We start from the raw sequence: 21,003 nt of genomic DNA, 5'->3' as shown, positions 1-21,003 counted from the left end.
AAAATATCTTTGCAGCCACCAAAATTAATCTTTGTCCCTCCAAAGATTTATGTGATAGTTTAATGTGACGATACCTGCCATTCTGCAGTACCGGTACCCACTGATAGCCGGCTGCTTTTAAATGCTTTAACACAAACCCGTGAGGGAAAGGTTTTTGTGAAAGTCAAAGGTTTCCAATTACAACGTTTCTGCAGCGTTGAGCTTTGTAGCCAATCACAGACACGTCTGTTGAGTGTGTTAATACAATGGATCAGGTTAACTGTTTAAGTTAGTAAGAATCCGCTCAACAAACGGCTGAGTTTTTGTTCAGCACGAGTTCTGCACGCTTGTGAATCCTTTCATTATAAATCCTATATAAAGTATAACAAAATGTCAATAAGAGATTCATCGCACAAAGTAGACAGTTTAATTGATAATAACGGGAGTTTTCGCAAGAGCGCAGCTTTGTGTACCTAATGTTGAACTGAAATAATTGTCAGCTTCAATGATTATAATGAGAGTGATCTTTGCTCGCTTTCTGTAGACTATGTAATGCATATTTTTCATGCTGCTAACAATACATTGCAAAGTTTCTGGATTGACAACAGTATATTAATGTGCGAGGGGCGTGTCACATAAAAAAATATTTTAAGACTGTTACAAAAATGTATGTTGACAAATAAAAATATGAAACGAAAACATGTAAATGAAAACTATGTTTGACTAGAAAAAAATAACACTGCTAGATTATGATGCATCAATGTTATCGAAAAAGAAACATCTACTGTAAAAGAAATAGTTGCTTGAGGTAAAGCTGAAGAGTAAATGATCTCCAGTAAACTCAAGCCTGTTCTATGACACATCGAGTGAGATTATTTATAATCAAATATCCTAGATGTATAACAAACGTAACATTACAACTTCCATCTGCACAAAAGGACGTGAATGCGCATGTGAACTTGAGCATGCTAGTTTTTTACAGTCTAAGGTTTGAAAGGGAAACTCTGGATGCGCCCTCCCCTAACAGCGCACTGATACACGAGAAACTAAAGCACATCATTTACAACATTCCATCAAAATCCTGTTCAAATTATAATGCTAAATATGGCATGTATATTGGCGCTGCACATCTTGCACTTTATTTTATTGTTTAAATGATAGAAAGTCATCAAAATAGTGTTTTTGTCATAACGAGAAACAACTTTAAATAAAACAGGTTTACTGTTAAAAAATGAGAACTAAATAAAACAGGTTTACTGTTAAAAAAAGTGAACAAATTAACACTGCTGCATTATTAATAACATCAATGATTTTGAAAAAGAAATAGCCTATCTAAAAGGAATATGACAGTCACAAATAACCCAATGATAGTCAATAATGCATTTGCAATGTGTAAACACTGCATTTGAGCTGAAACTGATGAGTGAATGAACGTTTGGTAAACTGCAGCGTTTTGCTAGCTGGTTATTAAACTCAAACAAACATGTCTTATATTTGAGATTAATCAGATATAGACTATACTAGATGTACTGCATGGCGGTACAAAATATGACCGCCGCTCAGGCCTGCACTGGCTTTCCACAAAAATAAATGACGTGGAGTAATTTGGCTGTATTGCGTGTTTATGTATATACCTAAAAAAAGTAGTAGTATGTGCATGTCTGTCTGTGTGTGTGTGTATGTGTGTGTGTTTGTGTATGTGTGTGTCTGTGTGTGTGTGTGTCTGTGCGTGTATGTATGTGTGCGTACATGTGTGTGCGCGTGTGTGTTTGTGTGTGTGTGTGTGTGCATGTGGATTTGTATGTGTGTGTATGGGTGTGTGTCTGTGCGTGTGGATGTCAGTGTGTGTGCATGCTTGCGTTTGTTTGTATTCCTGCATGTGTGTGTGTGACAGTATCATCCTAAACCAGCAACCCTTCGCTCAACACCACCATCTACAGGCCGATGAGTGTACAGTCACTAAATGTGCACATAAATGAATTTATTTTATACCCCCCCCATGGATGAAATTCTACGAAACTTAGCATACCCCCAGAGGATGTCAAGTTAATCATACACATGAAATATGGTGTAGTTCTGAACATCTCAACTGAAGATAGGGGCGAAGGACCCTCCCATTCAATTTCTACAAACCTCTACCAAACGGTTGAGGTGCCTGTTGATGGTAAAAGTCAGTTATCTGATTTCGGCATGGGTTTGTTGTGTTTTACTGAAATAAAAAACATTTTTTCCCCAAAAAAGTGGTTTTATCTTGTAGCCCTGGTCTCAGAGTTGTAAAAAAACAATGTTAACAAAATTAAACTCATTCCCACTGTACCTAGTAGAACACTTAAGTAAATGTCCCATTGAAATTAATGGGATTTTATGGATTTAGGTGAAGAAAGTGTACACATAATACATTTTGGTCTGTACCATGAAGAGAAAACTGATTCAACTATATAAACTATATATTTTCTGAAAGCGTAGACTCTCAGGATGTGATCTAACATGGCATGAAACATGTCCCACCCACGTCATTAGTATACTGCCCAAGCATAACACATTGGGTATTGGTAAATCGGGTATATGGCTGATACCTAAAAAAAGTAGTAGTATGTGCATGTCTGTCTGTGTGTGTGTGTGTGTATGTGTGTGTTTGTGTATGTGTCTGTGTGTGTCTGTGCGTGTATGTATGCGTGCGTACATGTGTGTGCGCGTGTGTGTTTGTGTGTGTGTGTGTGTCTGTGCATGTGGATTTGTATGTGTGTGTATGGGTGTGTGTCTGTGCGTGTGGATGTCAGTGTGTGTGCATGCTTGCGTTTGTTTGTATTCCTGCATGTGTGTGTGTGACAGTAAGTATCATCCTAAACCAGCAACCCTTCGCTCAACACCACCATCTACAGGCCGATGAGTGTACAGTCACTAAATGTGCACATAAATTAATTTATTTTATACCCCCCCATGGATGAAATTCTACGAAACTTAGCATACCCCCAGAGGATGTCAAGTTAATCATACACATGAAATATGGTGCAGTTCTGAACATCTCAACTGAAGATAGGGGCGATTAAAGCAGAATAATATTGCATTTTCATTTTTTATGGGAGGGGCGCAAATCACAAATTAGTGATTATGGGCTAGGTTGATGTGGGCCCTTAAGACCAACATACCATAAAAATTTCTTCATCCTCGGTGCCACGGTTCAGGTAGTTATTTAGGAAAAACTGCATTTTTTGGGTTTGGGGGGGCCCAGCCTGGGGGGGGAGTGGCCCCCGGGGACCAAACGAAATGTTTCCGTAAAAGTCTAGTGGGGCTACATGCCCACCAAATTTCATGTTCCCCGGTGTTTCGGTGTTCCTGGTATCGTTGACGGAAAATTCAGTAGATTGAGAAAAAAAAAAAAAAAAAAAACTTTGACAATCCCTATATGACCGCTTTCGCTAGCTACGCTAGCGGCGGTCATAATAAAAGTAATCTTACAACTTCTGCACAAAAGGATACACACATGAACTTGATTGTCTAATGTGTAACTCACACGCTCTTCCTTTAACAGCACGCTGAAAAACTAAAGCACAAATTTACAACATTCTATTACAATCGTGTTCTCATTATAATGTGCTGTATCTGAGAGATTGGCGCTGCACATCTTGAACTTAAATGCATTTCATGATCAAAGTGATTCCAGGCATCACTGCAGCTCGCTTTCTAATCCAGTTTCACTTTATTTCGCCAGTCTGGAAGGCGTGCTGTCTAATGCTAACAAATCAGACCTCAGGAAACGCCCCAAATGCCGCAATAATCAATCAGAAAAAAAAGAGCAATATATTTTTTAATTTATAAATCAGGGCGATCATCATTTTAATGATCGATCGTCGCTGTCACGTACGAGTACTCGCGTACTCTTGCCCATCCCTAGTTAATATTACAAACTGTTTCTTTGAATTTATTTTGGATTTATCATCAGTACTGGGCTTGCAGTTCACATGGATAGGGTACATTGTACTGCGTGTGTGGATGACCATGTTCGACCGAAGAACATTTTGGACCCAGGAAAAACAATGTAATGTTATTATAAACATACCTGAAAATACTCATTGATGCATATGATGAGACCTGCACATAAGCCTCGTCCACAAAGACGGTCTTGAAGCAAGCATATGGGTAGCGACAGGTGAGGATCTCCTCATAGAACTCAAAAATCTCATGCAGGTAGGACATGGTGTGCTTCAGCAGGGGCAGAAGCTGAGGCAAGCAAAAATGAGTCACCTGTGAAAGCACAACATATTTGATTTAGAACAATTTAGTGAATAAAGAAAGCAACAATAATTGCACTGGAAAACATTTACATTTGAAAAAGTTTATTACCGGTACATACAATATACAAGCATTATATAAGTATGTACCTAATCATCTCGATCTGGGAAATCTGGATGATCTAATGTATCTAACCTGTGACTCACCTACAGTTAGGACATTAAACATTCTGGCAGTCCATATCACATATTTATAAATAAAAAAAGCACACCACCATCTAGTGGACAACTGCAAAAGGGATACTTGTTTGAGTCAATAACAATGCCAGGTATGTCTATGCTGAGTATCTGCAGGAAGTTTAATACTTTTTAATACCATTTTGAGGAACTTTAATAGTGTACATACATAAACTACCTAATAAATTGTTTTCATATGTATATATTAAATAACTTAAAGGAATAGTTCACTTTAAAATGAAAATTCTGTCATCATATACTCACCCTCATGTTGTTTCAAACCTGTATGAATTTCTTTCTTCTGCTGAACAGAAAGGAAGATATTTAGAAGAATATCAGTAACCAGACAGTTTCTGGGTCCCATTGACTTCCATAGTATATTTTTTTCCTACTATGGAAGTCAATGGGACCCAGAAACTGCCTGGTTATTGACATTCTTCTAAATATCTTCCTTTCTGTTCAGCAGAAGAAAGAAATTCATACAGGTTTGAAACAACATGAGGGTGAGTATATGATGACAGAATTTTCATTTTAAAGTGAACTATTCCTTTAATACTAATTGCTTATATAAAAATCTACAAAATCTACAAAAGTATAGAGATGGATTACAGCACTCAGAAGATATAAAGATATAAAATGTACCATCAATACCTCAACAGCTTTATTAGAAACACCCTTGCAGCCATGTTCAGTTTTTTAGTAATTTAATGCTATGTTAATATAATGTTAATAACGAGCAATGCACTTTGTCTCCTGTTTTGTCCACATCATGTGTTACTATTACACTGTAAAAAACACAAAATAATATTTAAGTAGTAGTATTACTCAGGGTTATTGTCGTTAAATAAAAATAAAACTATTAAAAACATACGTTTATATGATACTGATACCCGATACTGTGCTCGTGTACTCGTACTCATTAAAGGCACACTATGCAAGATTTGTACCTTAATACAGGGTGTTCCTACACATTTTCCATTTCAAAATTCCATACTTTTCCAGACTCGAATTTCCAGATTTTCAGACCATATTTAAAGTGCCCCATTATGCTTTTTCAAATATTCCCTTTCATGCAATGTGTAATGCAGCTTTCTGCAAAGTTATGAAGATGAAAGAGCACGCGATAAATAGTTGTTGTTTCTCAAAAGAAAGAATCGACTGAACCGCCTAAAAGAGTCATCAGGAATTCGAATCTTACTTCCATGACGGCTACATGTCACTGGGTAACACATTTGCTTAATGCCCACCTATGTTTTATGTTGTCTGCCCGCAAACAACTTGGCATGCCCTCAAACGCTGTAGCTGGTTTGTGTTTTTTATGTCGAGAAGACGTTGTTTTCTGTTCTGCAAAAGCAAATTTTCTTTGTAAACCCTTTCAAATGAAGAGTCTGGTTAAAATTACAACAGCGATACAACAGCAGCATAACCTTTTGATGAATGCTTCTAAAATCTCCATGAGGTCTAAATGAGGTTTACAAAACACTTATCCATTAAAGACAGGGCAGTATCCACTTTATAAGTATGATTATTTATTGATGTATATATTTTCTACCAGGTGTTCAAAATATGAAGTTTTGTGTTTTATATTGTGTAGTTCTCCGGCTAACCGGCTAACTCACGTTAATGTTACATCAGTCATTCGGCTAACGTCTGCACTTATTATTAATACTAGGGGTGGAACGGTACACAGAAGTCACGGTTCGGTTCATACCACGGTTCAGACATCATGGTCAGTGTTGGGAAAGTTCACTTTCTACATGAACTAGTTCAAAGTTCAGTTCACAAATTTTAAAAAGAACTAGTTAGTTCAAAATTTTGAGTATGAACTGAAGTTCACAGTTCCAAAAATGAACTAGTTCATAGTTATTTTTTTCCATGTTGCTGCGAGATATTTTTCAAAATGATTGCCACATCCCATATAGAACCACAGACAAATATTTTATCAGTTTTAACACTGAAGCTATGCGTCAGATTTTTCCCATCCTCACTGACCTTGTCATAAAACTCATTTAAATGATCATACAACGCCTCCTTGCTGCTTTTTGTTTTGATTTGTAACGTAAGTGATGAGTCGTTCATGAACGATCCATTCATTGTGTCCGTCACGTGACAAATGAACGAAAGACTTGGAAGGTAAAGTAATTATTTATGTTCCCTGTAAACGATTTTTGACTGTTATAATGATTTCTTAATTCAGAATATGATCAAGATTGCGTAGGTGGATGTGTTCTGGGAATTTGCCAGTTAATAGTATTAGTATAACATTTAAGCCCCTTAAATGAACGAAATGACTCGAAAAAAGATGTGTTCATTTTGATGAACGAGATCGAACAAGAGAGTCAGTAGACACTGGTGGCTAGTGTTGCCAGTTTGGGTGTTTTTTCCGCTACATATTAAGACCGGTTTACGGTGTGTTTTAGCCGGGTTTTCGCCTGGAAGGCTCTATTGAGAATGAGGAGATGTCGTCACGACAAAAGCGCTTAATAGAGTTCAATAGAGTGCCAGATTTCTATTGAGAATGAGGACATACGTCACGGTAGCTTGAAATCTGGCACTCTATTGAACGAAGTTAAACTGAGAGAGCGTGGCGTTCACAGACACCAGAATGAACGAGTTCACAGTAATGTTCATCAGGCAGTATTACAGTACGTTCAGTTCAAGTTCGCCCAAAATATGAACGAGTTCATGAACTATCGTTCAATGAACGCGTTCAGGCACAACACTGATCACGGTTCGGTACAATGGAGGGAAAAGCAAAACAAAAATTTGTTAGTGCACTGACAATAGTTTTATATAATTAGTTTATTAATTAAATTAATAAAAAGACAAAAAGACATTGAGATATGTTTGGTACCTGAATGAATTAAATTAATTTGCTACATTTCAGATTAAAGGGGCATTTCACCCATTTGAACATTGTTTTTTATTTAAAGTGGGTCATATATGTAGTCGAAATGTAAAATAAATTTTGAATTTGGTGCCTTTGTGACCGAGAAAAGACAAAAAATAACTTCAGGACGCAGTATGAAAGACAACAACTCCCACAATGCACCACATTGCACAGCTCCGCAAGTCACTCCCACTAATCCAGAAAGCGCATATCTGCCTATAAGAGAAATCACTCTTCCGTCTACAAGGCTAGCTACCACCAGAGCTTGAAATTCATTTCACATTCACACAAAATGTCTAGTTAGTTGGCGAACTCATTAGTGCATTACTCCTCGTTTGTATTTCTTTCGAAAAGGTGAATTATTGCATGGTACCTGGATGTTCAGTCAGAACATATGCGGTGCGAAACTAGGATAGTTCTCAACACAAACGTCCGTGTCGTCTGATTCAGAGATTTCGTCCAGGAGAAATTGTCATCGTTGAAATTCTTTGCCGCAGACGGACTCTATCTCTGTGTTCGTAGCGGTTCGTAGTTGCATAGTGAGATCACCGGCGCCACCAGTCCGCCCTAACTCGAGCCAGTCCGGGCTCCTCGTCCGCGGCAGGCAGGTCTTCTGCCTCGGCTGCTCTTCGCTATAATGCGGCTTGTAAAGGTAGCCACAAACACCTGATTCAAGCATCAGACTTCCGAAATCCTCTTCCTCTATATCATATTGAGTACTCTCCTCCGCTATTGTCATAACTTTACATCTGTCTCCACAGCGCCTGTTAGCTTAGCTTCAAACAAGATGGAGGATATTGCTTTCAGTTTCAGAGAGTAAAGTCCCACCCACTGATCTGTAATAGGTCTGTAGCGTGAGCGGGTCCCGCCCCCTGGGAAAGATGAGGAACGTGTCTGTAGTCTCAACAGAAATCCCCCCCTCTTACACTTCCTCCTACAATGACGCAAAATGACGATTTTTGCGTCATTGTAGGAGGAAGTGTAAGAGGTAAATAACGGATTTCTCCCGTATCAGGGGAAAATGAGAGAGTGTTGCACGACCATTCAATAGTATGACTGGGTTTCTAACAATGCAAAGCTTAATGCAAATGGGTGAAGTGTCCCTTTAATATATTTGTTTTCCTTAAAATTTTAATTAACAGTAACTTAAACACTTTGCATTTTGAATGATGTCCTGTATAAACAAAATGACGGAGTATGTTTTTATGTTTCCACTCGCGCCCGCGCCTCACACACACACGCACGCACACAAATATAAGTAAACACTTTGCGACTTTTCGATCGCGCCCGCGCCCCTCTCTCTCTCTCTCTCTCTCTCTCTCACACACAACATATTCCAGCATTTATCGCAGCCTGCTTCAGAGCTAAGGCGGGGCTACAAAATACATGTCCCTAAAGAACCCATGTATCTAACAGTAGTTCCGCATTACATTAATTAATTTGCACGCAAGTTTTATTTATTTTTATACCGTGTATGTAAATTTATGCACCGAACCGTGACGCCCGTACCGTTTCGGTTCAATATGAATACATGTACCGTTCCACCCCTAATTAATACAGTTAATGATACAGTTCCCACATGTGCACCACAATAAATTAGAAATATAATGGGCTTGTTGATGGACATACACTTGTTAATGCTGATGGTGAGGAATTACAGCTGCAACATCTCATAATGTTCCTCAAACTGTGTAGTGTATCACTGTGAAACACTGAGTCCTGCTCGAGTCGTCCTTGCGATGGAGGTTCGGGTTGAATAACTAGTTCTTCCAATGTTTCATCATCGGACTCACGGATTGATATTCTGATCTATAAAATCAACGTCTTTTCTGTGCGCAAACATTCGAAGTGTACACTGAATAGCCATTTGAATCGAATTCTCTTTCATGTCTTCATGCACGTGAATGGACAAATTCACACACAATTGTCAAAATGCCTGTACAGGCAAGTATCTTTGTGAAACAGTCGGTTATGTCTTCAGTGAACGTAAACATTTGTAAAGAAAACGCATGTAACTATGTTGGATACATGCAACTCTTAAAGTGACAGCAGCCTCTGTATGGGCAAATACTAAAAATAAGTCTCGGTATCAGACTCATTCTGGAAAAAGTGGTATCGGTGTATCCCTAGTTAATTGAAATAAAGCTGAAATAAAACTAAATATAATTATTAGTTGAAAAACTTAGACTAAATGACAATTAGAAATGTTGACTTGGCAATGAACTGAAATAATTTTAAGTTATTATTTAAAATTATTAACTGGAAATGAAAAAATTAAACCTAAATAGTAATATAAAAATAAATAAAAAATACATTAATAAAATGACAAAAGCACCAGAGGTCGCGCGACGTCAGACTTTCTCATTGTCCGTCATATCAGGGTCATAAAAATTGTCATAATCTATTCGTCATTTTGATTTTCATATTTGAATAAGACTTCTTTAGCTTTTGTTTTCATTCACATTTTAATCATGAACTTACAGGACGAGCATGCAGGCTAGATTATTAATTTATTTATGTATGAACAGAACAGATGACACAAACTGAGTGAAATTTCATGTTCAACACGAAGCAGATGAATGTTTTTTTTCCCGCACTGACAGCGGGGACAATTAAAACACAACCTTTTGTGCCTAAACAGGCAGTTATAAACAGCACAATATATTACAAAATATAATTTCGACTACAATGAGAACATAATGTAAAAAAATTAACTGAACTAAATTCAATCGATGCTCTGTAGGCCTATCTGCCTGAACTCAAATCTTCCTCTTGGTCCGCATCGACTTAAACTGGGTGCTCGTCTGTGCGTAATCAAACGCATCAAGGGAGACTGATGCAGAGGCAATTTTCCTTAAACTTTGCGTCTCAACATGTCATGATCCTCCATTTTGTTTTGGAGCTTGTTTAATCGGTTTGTTCGAATGGGGGAATTCTTGTAATATGTGTATATGTTATTAATAGTGGTGAGCCAGTGCCGTTCTATGGCCACCACAGTGAATATTTATGAAGTAGGGACAGATGTTGCGCAACTCTGGCCTTTCAACACACCATCACATTCGCTCCATCACTTCCCAGGTCCAACTACCTGATCCATAGCTACACCACGGCCTGACAACACACATTATTTTTGCTGTGATGCATTCTGCAGTGCCAGAGGGTATTACATGAATTACAATGAACACAGTTTCAGGCTCCTCTCTCTGCTGAAGTGTCAGGTATGTTATAAGCATTTTCTCAACCGTGATATTAGTCGTTTCATCAACTATTATCCTGACATATCTGTTGTTGGCGATACGATCATCAACAGAGCTATTTATGGTCATTGCTATAGCCTCCTCCATGTAATTGACAGTGTCTTGGTGGGTGTACGTGTGTGCTCTGTTCAGGTGTGGACACCCAGCAGACTGTAATGGGTGAATTAGGTTAGGATATAGGTGGCTTGGGGTGTTTGTATTTGCCATGCAACACTGTGCAAAACTGTGTTTTTAATGCCTCATTTCAGGCAGCCTGTGATTTTTCTACATGCTTGACCACTCATGAAGTTTCGATGTGGCTATGGCTATTTTGTTATCATTCAAAGCTGATCTGCATCGTTGTGCACCCTCTGACAAATCCGCTACTCGTGTTAGCTTTTCTACAGATGTCGAAGAATATTTTGCCACCTTCCTTTCTCAGCCACGTGAATTCTTGCTCCCACTGAACCTGGTACTCCCTCCTGACCTCCTTGCTGCCGCTTGGTTGCCCCATAACTGCTGTTAGTGACTGATAAATGTTGTCTATTTGTCCTTCATCTTCCATTGCATCAGTTCCTCTTTTTCATCTTTATTAACAATATCACAACTATTTGGCCATTTGAAGAAACTTCTCACACTCAGCTGCCGTGACATTTTTGCAACTATATGCAGCAGTGACAAAGACGAGACAATACAAGCTAATTGCCAATTAATATGTGCAATCCCCATCAACTGGACAGGAGTGGGTTACAGTTACAAGTTACAATAGATCACCCTCAGTGTGATCTGTAAAGATTAAAGATGGCCTTCAGATTCTTCCGTCACTGCTAAAAAATGTGTCAATGATGGGAAATATTCGGTTAAAGCAACCTCTAAAAAGCACATAACGAAAAAAATAAATAATTAACTAAAATTAACGTGAAACTAAAAATATACAAATAAAAGCTATTCAAACTATTAATAAAACTATAGAAAAACTAAAATAACACTGGTATTTCTATAGAGGCCTAAACCTGCATAAATAAATAAATAAATAAATAATATGAGAATAAATAAAAATGACCTGATAAAACAAATATAATTATTTTTAATTAGATTTTATCCTGAATACATTTTTTCTTTTACTATTATTATTATACTATTATTATTATTATTATTATTATTATTAGTAGTAGTAGTAGTAGTATACATATGCCATTTGGGGTACATTTAAAGTAATTTAACATAGTAATATATTCCTGTTTTAATTGACTTTTATGTATTATTTTGAAGGAAAACCACTGGAAGACCTTTCCGCATTATTGACAACTACGACAGATCAAGTGAAAAGCTGTAATCCTCTGCCCACAAAAATCTTTGAAAATTACCTTAGTCTTACCCTCCAAATTTCTAAACTATGGATTCAAAACTAAACACTTCTCACACACACCTCATGCATGTAGGGGTCCACCAGAATCTCAAAGGGCCCCACAGCCAGGGAAATGTTAGGGGCCGCAGTGGGGATGGGCAGCATGTAGTGGTAGGTCTTCTTGCGCATATCGTTGGTGTAGACTGTCTCCACTAGGTCCCCACAGGACACTGCCACCATGGAGGCATCCACTGTGAACTCAAGCTTCCATGTGCACAGCTCAGAGTATGAGTCTACACATGGAAACCAGAACCTAGTGAAGAAGATTAGGAAATATATAATAATCAATTAGTACTATTACACTCATACAGACCAAATCATGTTTTGCGCCAGTAACTGAAAAAGTTAGTAGCGCAAGTGCCACCAGTGGAAAAGGTTAGTGTAGTTCCCTGGTCTTTTATATTTATATAATTTGATATAGTTAAACAATATCACGTGAAGAGCGACATATCGACACAATTGCAAATTTGATATTGATTTTATACTGTTCAATAAACAAGAAGTTAATATTAAGTGACTTCCACTCTAGATACCATATTACTGCTCAACATAGTAGGCATTTTCCGTGTACTATATAGTATGGAAATATGAGATTTTGGATGCAGCCAATTACTTTGTTCAGAAAATTAATCAGCCGTTTGAATGATTCAGCTGAATGAATGACTAAATTGCTCACTCATTAAGAGTGACTTACAACAACCTACTGCCGGTTTTAGTTTCATAAAAGTATAATTAAAGTATCTTTTAATTTTTTTTTTTAAATAATTTCATATTTCAATAATCAAAGTTTTATTTTTAATACATTAATCTCAAAACATTATTTATGCCATTGTAACTGCAGGTTAAATTAATTCATGTCCCCTTTGAGTTGCATTAAACAGTTTGTGTAAATAAATATAAATGCCACTTCAGATGCAGCTTTGTGTTTCCTCTGCATTGCAAAACAAATTTAATTTGTTTGGTAAAAATAATGTCGTCTTATTCTAATTGTCTAGTGTCTAAGTAATTCTATTGATTAAATGTAAGAATTTGACATAAAAGATAAGGCAATACATTTAATTAGGTTAGAAAAAAATGCCCTTATATAGGTAAAATTGCCTATGAAGGGTAAAAATAAAATCAATTTACAATATCACAATCAGGTTTTTCCTGCATTGAAAATATCTTTGCAGCCACCAAAATATACCTGCCGTTCTGCAGTACCGTTCTGTGAGTGTTTGTGTAAGTGCTCTGTGAATAGCGTCAAAGGTTTCTATTTACGTGTTTTTGCAGCGATGAGCTTTTTTGAGACATATATGTTGAGTAGGGATAGGAATAACAGGGTACCTTACGATACACAGTTCATGGTACCAATAATACCATAATACAGCAATTCTGCGATAATCGATATATAGCTAGACAATCCTGTGATGATACATCACGATATCCGTATGACTATGAAAAATAAATGCCTCTGAAAAGGTTAAGTGCAGGTTCTCTCTTTATTCAAGTCCAAACTGTTAGCACAAAAAGTTTTTCAGTCTGTAAATTAAATTTAACATTTTAAGTAAATTAGACATTTTATACTTACACTTTTTAAAATCTTGTGTGTAAATTGACACATTTAGCTCCTTATCGACTTATTAAACCTGGAAACATCTTAGTGTTTACCAGCTTCCTTAAAATAAACCTGGGAATAGTGTTGTCAAAGGTACCGACTTGGGTATTTTAACATTTTTAAAATGTGACGACACCAGCATTTCCCCCTAGAATTTTGAACGCTGTTGAACAGATTCTTAAACACCTCTGACTGGCCACTGTGTTCATGCACTCAACATTTATATCTGTGATTGGCTACAATGATCAAAGCTTCAAAAACATGTTACAAATAGACATCAAAGAGTATAGAAGCCCAAGAGGCGAAACTCAATAGAACGCTCCATAGCAACAGTTGCCCCCATGACGTGACGGCGCGGCCGCCATTATGGACTGAAAACTGAAGGAAAACGGCGAAAAATAATGGGAGTCAATTGCACTGAAAAACTTAAAACAAAAACTTAACTTAATTTTTTCTGGCCGTCATATCTAAATATGAAAACAATTTAAAATACATTGAGGATGACCGACGTTAAATGACGTTAAATGACCAAAAATATACGTCTATGTGTTGGTTATGCATGGCCTAATTACCCTTAGGAAAATAGTAGAAGTACTATAAGACTACTATAGAAATACTATAGCGGCTCTAGGATATTATAGAGGTATTACAGAACATAAAAGAACATAACATACTTCTGTGATGTTCTGTAATACCTCTATAATATTTTAAAGCTGCTATAGTATTTATATAGTAGTCTTATCGTACTTCTGTAGTATGTCCCAAATTACTATAGTATTCCTATAAGATTACTATAATATTTTGTCCCAAAATACTATAAGATTCCTATAGTACTTTTTAGTAAGAGTATGTCCCCCACCGAATCGGCTTCATTAGCCTACCACTTACGGTTTGCAAAGATACAATTTGCAAAACTTTAATCTATCAATATTTATGTTCTATTATGCATTTTCCTTGTTATATGAATAACAGAAATTCATGAAATAATATAGGCTATAGGCAGACACACAGTAATTAGATATAAGTAATAAGATATTTATTCAAATGTTGATTTTGAAATTAGTGAACATCACCATATATATGATTTGGAAAAATAAATAAATAAATAAATACAATTATAAATGAACATTTCTAAAGACAGTTAATATTTTACATAGAATATCACAAAAATATGAACAACTTGTTTTTTCAACATCTTCAGTGAAAGTGCACACAGTGAACGTTTCAATGGCAAGAACAAAAACAATCTGTGAATGTCCTATTACAGGCGGAAAGGTACAAAAAAGATGTGCAATCTAGCAAGTGCACACATGAACTATAAACACCTACTAAAATGGATTTTGCCATTGACTGGTGCTAACGATTGCAGCAGCTTTCAGTCCATAATGGCGGACGCGCCTCTGCAGCGCCATCTACAGACTGTTACCCATAACACAACAGAGTTTCGCCTCTTGGGCTTCTATACTCTTTGTAGACATCTTTGACGCTCTTCACCGAGCGCCAACAGCGTTTAAAAGCAGGCGTCTATTAGCGGATCTGTCTGTCAGAGAATATACTAGGTATCCGCTGATAGACGACTGCTTTTAAACGCTCCCGTGTGTATCTGTGTAAGTGCTCGGTGAAGAGCGTCAAAAATGTTTATTTACAACATGTTTGTCCTATCAATGGTAAAAAATATCTATATTTTTAAAATATTTTATATAAAAAATTAAAGCTTAAGTGCGTCCAGACCTGGGGCATCTATTATTTTACTCACACTGCTGTCCGCCATCCCGTTAAAAACCTTTTTCTTGCTACTTGCTAACCTTTTCTTTTTCGGCTAGTTAACTTCTGTTCAAGCTTCCATAATTCATGTGTTGAGCGCCATCTTGAGTCAAGTCAAGTCAGATTTATTTATATAGCGCTTTTTACAAAACAGATTGTTTCAAAGCAACTTTACAGATATAACAGGCATCACAGAAAATAGCGTCACAGTCCAGGTTAAGTTCTGTGATGTTTAATTTTTGTTGTAAAAAAGTTATTAATTTAGTTCATATATATATATATATATATATATATATATATATATATATATATATATATATATATATATTAGGGCTGGGGGAATTAACGTGTTAATCTTTGCGATTAATTTGAGATGTTTAACGTGTTAAAAAAAAATAAAGCAATTAACGCAGCACTTTTTTTTTGCCTCGTTTTAATGATTTCCTGTTGCGGCTGCTTATTGAAAAGGCCGGAAATATGCCGTCCCGCCCCTCCGTGTTCGGCGATCAGGTTTCATTCTCGCGCAGCTTTCATGAGCGAGTCTTTTCCGCTCCGTGTGTGCGTCGCACTCTCCGTTCCGCGTGTGTGTGCGTGTCGGCGCGCTGCGCTCTCTGCTCAATGTTCCGCTCCATGTTTGCGCTGCGTGTTCTGCTCTGTCGTTAACGGCCCAAACGCTCCAATCATGTACCGATCATGCACTGGAAAATCAAAGTCCGCTCAAATAATGTGAAATTTCTCTTAAGTAGACTTCTGTTTGCAATAGCCCTACTGAGCTGGTATAGTCATGCTGGGCAACAATGGTAAAATGACCTGCTCTGATCACATGCTCTGGTGATAATAGCTTTGTAGGACTATATTTTATTTTGATAATTAGTAAAAAAGAAAAAGAAAAAAGAAAATCTGTTAAATTGATTATGTTGATTGATTATTGAAAAGGAATACTGATATATTGATGTTTAATATTATTTTAATATAGGGCTATTTTCTATTCCTTTTTTTTCCCAGTGTTGATTAATTTAATTAGGTGATTCTAAGTTTAAATATTGATGATTACAAGCTTGGGGGAATTGCAATTAATTACAGCAAATTGTGCAATTAATTAGTTAATTTTTTTTAATCGATTCCCAGCCCTAATATATATATATATATATATATATATATATATATATATATATATATATATATATATATATATATATATATATATATATATATATATATATATATATATATATATATATAGCCACTCTGGAGAAAACCGTGATGTCATCGTTCAGTTCAGTTCTCATATAATGGTGTCAATGCAGGCAGATCAATATTATTGTTGAAAATTAAATTAAATGTTCAATTTAATGTCCCCAACTAAGCAAGCCAAAAGCCAATGGCAAAAAGGTGAAAAAAGACGAAAAAGGCGACAGTGGCAAGGAACCAAAACTCCATCAGGTGGCAGAGGGTATAATATAAATATAAAATAGTTCTAAGCACTTTGTTTTATGATCTGTCCTGACAGTGATTATTTTTATTTAATGAATAAATAGGATAAGTTAATATTACAAAATGTTTCTATTTTGGATTTATTGTCAGTACAGGGCTCATCCAGCTGAGAAACATAGTTTGCATATCATCCCAGTGTTGGGATGTTTTGATGTTCTGTTCAGTCTGTGTTTCACACACAGCGATGCGTGAGGGCTAGCGGTCTTCAGAAACAATGACAGCTCGTGTTTTAAAGCTAAACAGACACTGGAATGAATAATTCACTGAAAACTGGTTGCGAGTCACTGTCAGGCATGAAAACAGGTCAGGGGTAAAAAAGGTGAGAAGGATGCGGCATATAGGATGATGAGTGAAAGGAGAATTATAGAATGAAAGGATACTCATTTATATGACACTTTATTCATCAGGAGAACAGCTCGTTCAGCGCGTCATACGTCGTCCTTTCAGTTTAGGTTTTCAATCGATCGAGTTTTTTCACGTTCTCTCGATAAACCACCCCTTTCAATCCGATCGAAATTATTTGTAATAGAGCTGACACTTTGAGTTTTTAACGGGTTATGTTAAAGCCCTACTTGTTATTAATGTTTTTATGAAATATCTCTAGTGAATGCATCATATCACCGTATTATTTATCGCCATGCGAGCCACAAATTAAAGCTTGGCGAGCCACATGAGGCTCGCGAGCCGCGCAATGAATAACACTGCACTGTTCCTGCTCGCTCAGCGCTCACTGCGCCCGCTCGCGATATTATCTCGCCCACTTCTATGTCAAAATTAAAAATAATGACATTGGCAACATCGCTGTCTGTATCTGACAGGACAGTTAACATTGTAAGCTAACTTACCTCAGGCTTTCTTTCCGACGTGAGGTACTTTGTTCGGCAGTGTGTCCAGTTGTCAGACTCGCGGTGTAAAAGACTTTGAAAACATTTCTGCCCTAACGTTACTCTGACTCGTATTGGCTGTCATGTTTCGGCATTAGGAATGATGATTGTTTTTTAAAGCTGCGAAGTTTATGGTAACTTTATAGGGGATAAATGCTGGCCTCGACCTCGACACCTTTTTAATCTTTTTAAAAGATTTAGATGAAAGTATCTTAATGAAGTTATAAAATATATAGCTTCATTAAGATACTTTCATCTAAATCTTTTGTACACAAGTATAACTAGGACACTCAACTTTGAGCCTTCCTAAAGAGCACAATAATAATGCTGAGGATGCAATCTATGTAGGATTGTAATCTTAGTAATTCTGAATCACTATGTGGAAGTAGCCTAAAATCTTTAACCATTGGTCTGATGAAGAGCCTGCGTGCTCGAAACGTTACATACGCTATGCGATAGTTGTCTTGAAAATAAATATTTTTGATAATTTTGGAGCTTAGGTGTTGCCGACTTTATACTTTATTTTTTACCATAACTACCATGACAATGATCTTCCATTTCATGCATATGAATGTATGCAGCTTACCGTGAGGAATTCTGGTTGCCGAAGGAGAAAACATGGGCTGCTCTTTCTGCCATACTTCCTTCCACATCAGGTACTACAAAATGCAACCCTCCTTTCGGTTGATCCAATGAGAATTCAATGTACACCTTCATAACTTTCATCTCTGCACACAAACAAATGGATTATTATTACAGATATTATTCTGTGCCTTAAAATTGAGGCATTATTAAGGGGCATAGTGAGCACTAGTGACATCAAAAGTTCCGCCACTTCGATAGCAAATTAAAATACCATAATTATTTAATCTTCCAGTGAAAACGACAGAATTCTATTCAAGCTCACGCACGTTTCTCCATTGTTTAAGTGCAACAGCCACAACTCAAAATATTATCAACAACAAATCCCCAACCTACATTTTTGTCTTCTTCAATAATCATTTACACTGATTGAAAAAAAAATGATCTAAAAAAAGGGATCTATCAAAGCTTCCATTTCATTGGTTTCATTCAGTTGATAAAACCATCAGATTACAAAAGACTCAAGCCATAAGAACAGACATTAAAATTAAATTAAACGTCATACTGCTAGATCTACTCACCATCTCCCTGTTTCCAGAGCTCAGAAGGAACTTTAATGGAAAGCTCCCCATTCCCAGCATCTGGATCCACAGCACTAACCGCTGCTGTGTAAGCACTGGAGAAATAGTTCAGGTTCCTCCTGTTAAGCAGAGGAAAACATGCACCAAGTTGAAGACAAGAACACACTTGAAAACCAATACATTATTACCCATTAGAAATTAAGATACTGACAGACATTCTCAGGTATATAATAATATTATAATGATAATTAAATGATAATAAAAATAATAATACAATTTGAAAAATAAATTATATTTTACATAAAGAAAAGCCTATAGGCACATTCAAGGACCAATACGATTTTTGCATTGTGACATCGCCCCAAAATTCTACTTTCTGAAATACAGTAATGAAAATCATCTTATTAAAGAGAGCATAAAGGCAGAACAACAAATTATATGAAAATACTATACCATTTAAATAATTATTTTTCACCTTACAGTAATGAGAACTGGAGGAAGAAATATACTAAAGTGCCATTAAAAATTATGCCAACAAACATGTTAATGCAAAACTATGTAATTTAAATATTTTTAGAGGGTTGGAGGGATGAAATATTACGCATTTCATGACAGTTTTTGTGAGATTCATAATTCATCTTTATGTTAGTTATATTACATCTTTCCACACAATCCCAGACTGGGTGACTCCTCTCACTTCATATTACGTAGTGTGTTTGTGTGTGTGTGTTTTCTAATTAGAGAGTTCATAAATAAATCTGAGCTTACTGCTTGGATTCATGATGGCAGACCTCCAGCGTAGGGTCATTGTAAATGAATGGAGCCTCAAGATCATTCACTCTCACTCTGTAGATACGGCACTGTTTGCTGTTCAGTTTAATACGGTTCAGGTTCATCACTGTTGGAAAGATGGTCAGCTCCACATAACCCTACTCAGAGCAAAACAATTATAAAAAATCCATACAAAAGTGCTTTAAAAAATCCTGGCACATTTATCAATACTATAGGCAAAATAGCTTTAACTGTAAAATGATAGGATAGACTTTATCAACAAGCTATTTGCCAAATTATCAGAAAATACTTCATATGCTAATGCAACAAAAAATCTGCATTAAATCTTTGAATTAAAGGTTAATGACCCATCTAATTATTTGATTGTCCATTATAATGTATTGTTCAGTTTTTAATAATGTTAAAAGGTAAAGGTTTTTACAGTCTTGTCTCAATCTTCACAAATTTTAATCTGAAATGTTTAGTCTATCTACTTCACATTTTCTGCTTCATACACACATAATATTCAAAATCAAATATACATGATTACTCACAATGACAGACTTCCTCTGAAAATTTATGTTGTTAATGCAGACAACCTGGTGGGTTGTAAAGAGATAAACAAAAAAATAATGCATTAAATTCATGCGGCGGTTGAGATGTTGATTATTTATTTAAGATACGATGTTGATTATTTATACTCCTGTTTTGACATGTAAACAACTGCAATCATAACCATGCATGAGGTGAGAAAGAGTGCATTTTGATACTTATAGTTTATATGGTCGTGGGCTCTCAAAGCCCTTGTCTTTCTTGCGGTTCATGCTGCTCCTCCGTTTATTCACACAAACCCTCTCAAACAGATGATAGGCGGTGTTATTTCTACTTGTTTCAAATACTAAAGGCAAGTTCTTTCTTGCTCAAACATCGCTATAGTCCATCTCGTCATGTTTTAATTTGTGGAATAGCTGTGAAGTGTTAAAAAATCAGCAACATCCTTCCCTATTTTGCCGAAAAGCAACACAACTATTCTCCTTCTGCGTGTCTTCAGCCATGTTGTTTGTAACCTTCGCCCTGCCGCGCTAAGGGTTCCCGGATGGTTCAACCAACATTTAAGGTGCATTACTGCCACCTACTGAGTGTGGGCCACAGTAGAGGATACCCATAATGAATGAATTCCCGCGTCTCGCCAGGAGATGGCGCCGCAGCTGAATAAATCTATGGAATAAATCATCCATCCATTTCCCAAACCGAGCTGGTCCAGCGTGATATCAATATCATACAGGTGTAAATTCCTTTTTAATTGATTATTAAATTGTTTAATTATGGTTTATAAATGCTAGTTTCC

General features: G+C 36.5%; 1 protein-coding gene across 2 annotated transcripts in view; it reads right to left on the bottom strand.

Moving 5' to 3' along the window:
* Positions 1-20,622, bottom strand: part of taf2 (TAF2 RNA polymerase II, TATA box binding protein (TBP)-associated factor) — a 69,697-nt gene extending 49,075 nt beyond the window's left edge. For both annotated transcript variants that reach the window (XR_014603240.1, XM_084089573.1), the window contains exons 1-7: positions 20,430-20,622; positions 20,210-20,264; positions 19,653-19,813; positions 18,885-19,003; positions 18,308-18,449; positions 12,004-12,235; positions 4,040-4,224 (exon numbers count right to left, since the gene is read on the bottom strand). Coding sequence is in view for 1 of the 2 variants with exons in the window: in XM_084089573.1 (XP_083945699.1) it covers positions 4,040-4,224; positions 12,004-12,235; positions 18,308-18,449; positions 18,885-19,003; positions 19,653-19,813; positions 20,210-20,264; positions 20,430-20,479 (944 nt within the window). In the remaining variant the exon portion in view is untranslated. The remainder of the gene's footprint in view (positions 1-4,039; positions 4,225-12,003; positions 12,236-18,307; positions 18,450-18,884; positions 19,004-19,652; positions 19,814-20,209; positions 20,265-20,429) is intronic.
* Positions 20,623-21,003: the final 381 nt, after the last annotated feature.

Source organism: Abramis brama (assembly GCF_963993115.1).
Source record: "Abramis brama genome assembly, chromosome: 17".
Classification (NCBI taxonomy): Eukaryota; Metazoa; Chordata; class Actinopteri; order Cypriniformes; family Leuciscidae; genus Abramis; species Abramis brama.
This window is presented reverse-complemented; position numbering and strand designations above follow the sequence as displayed.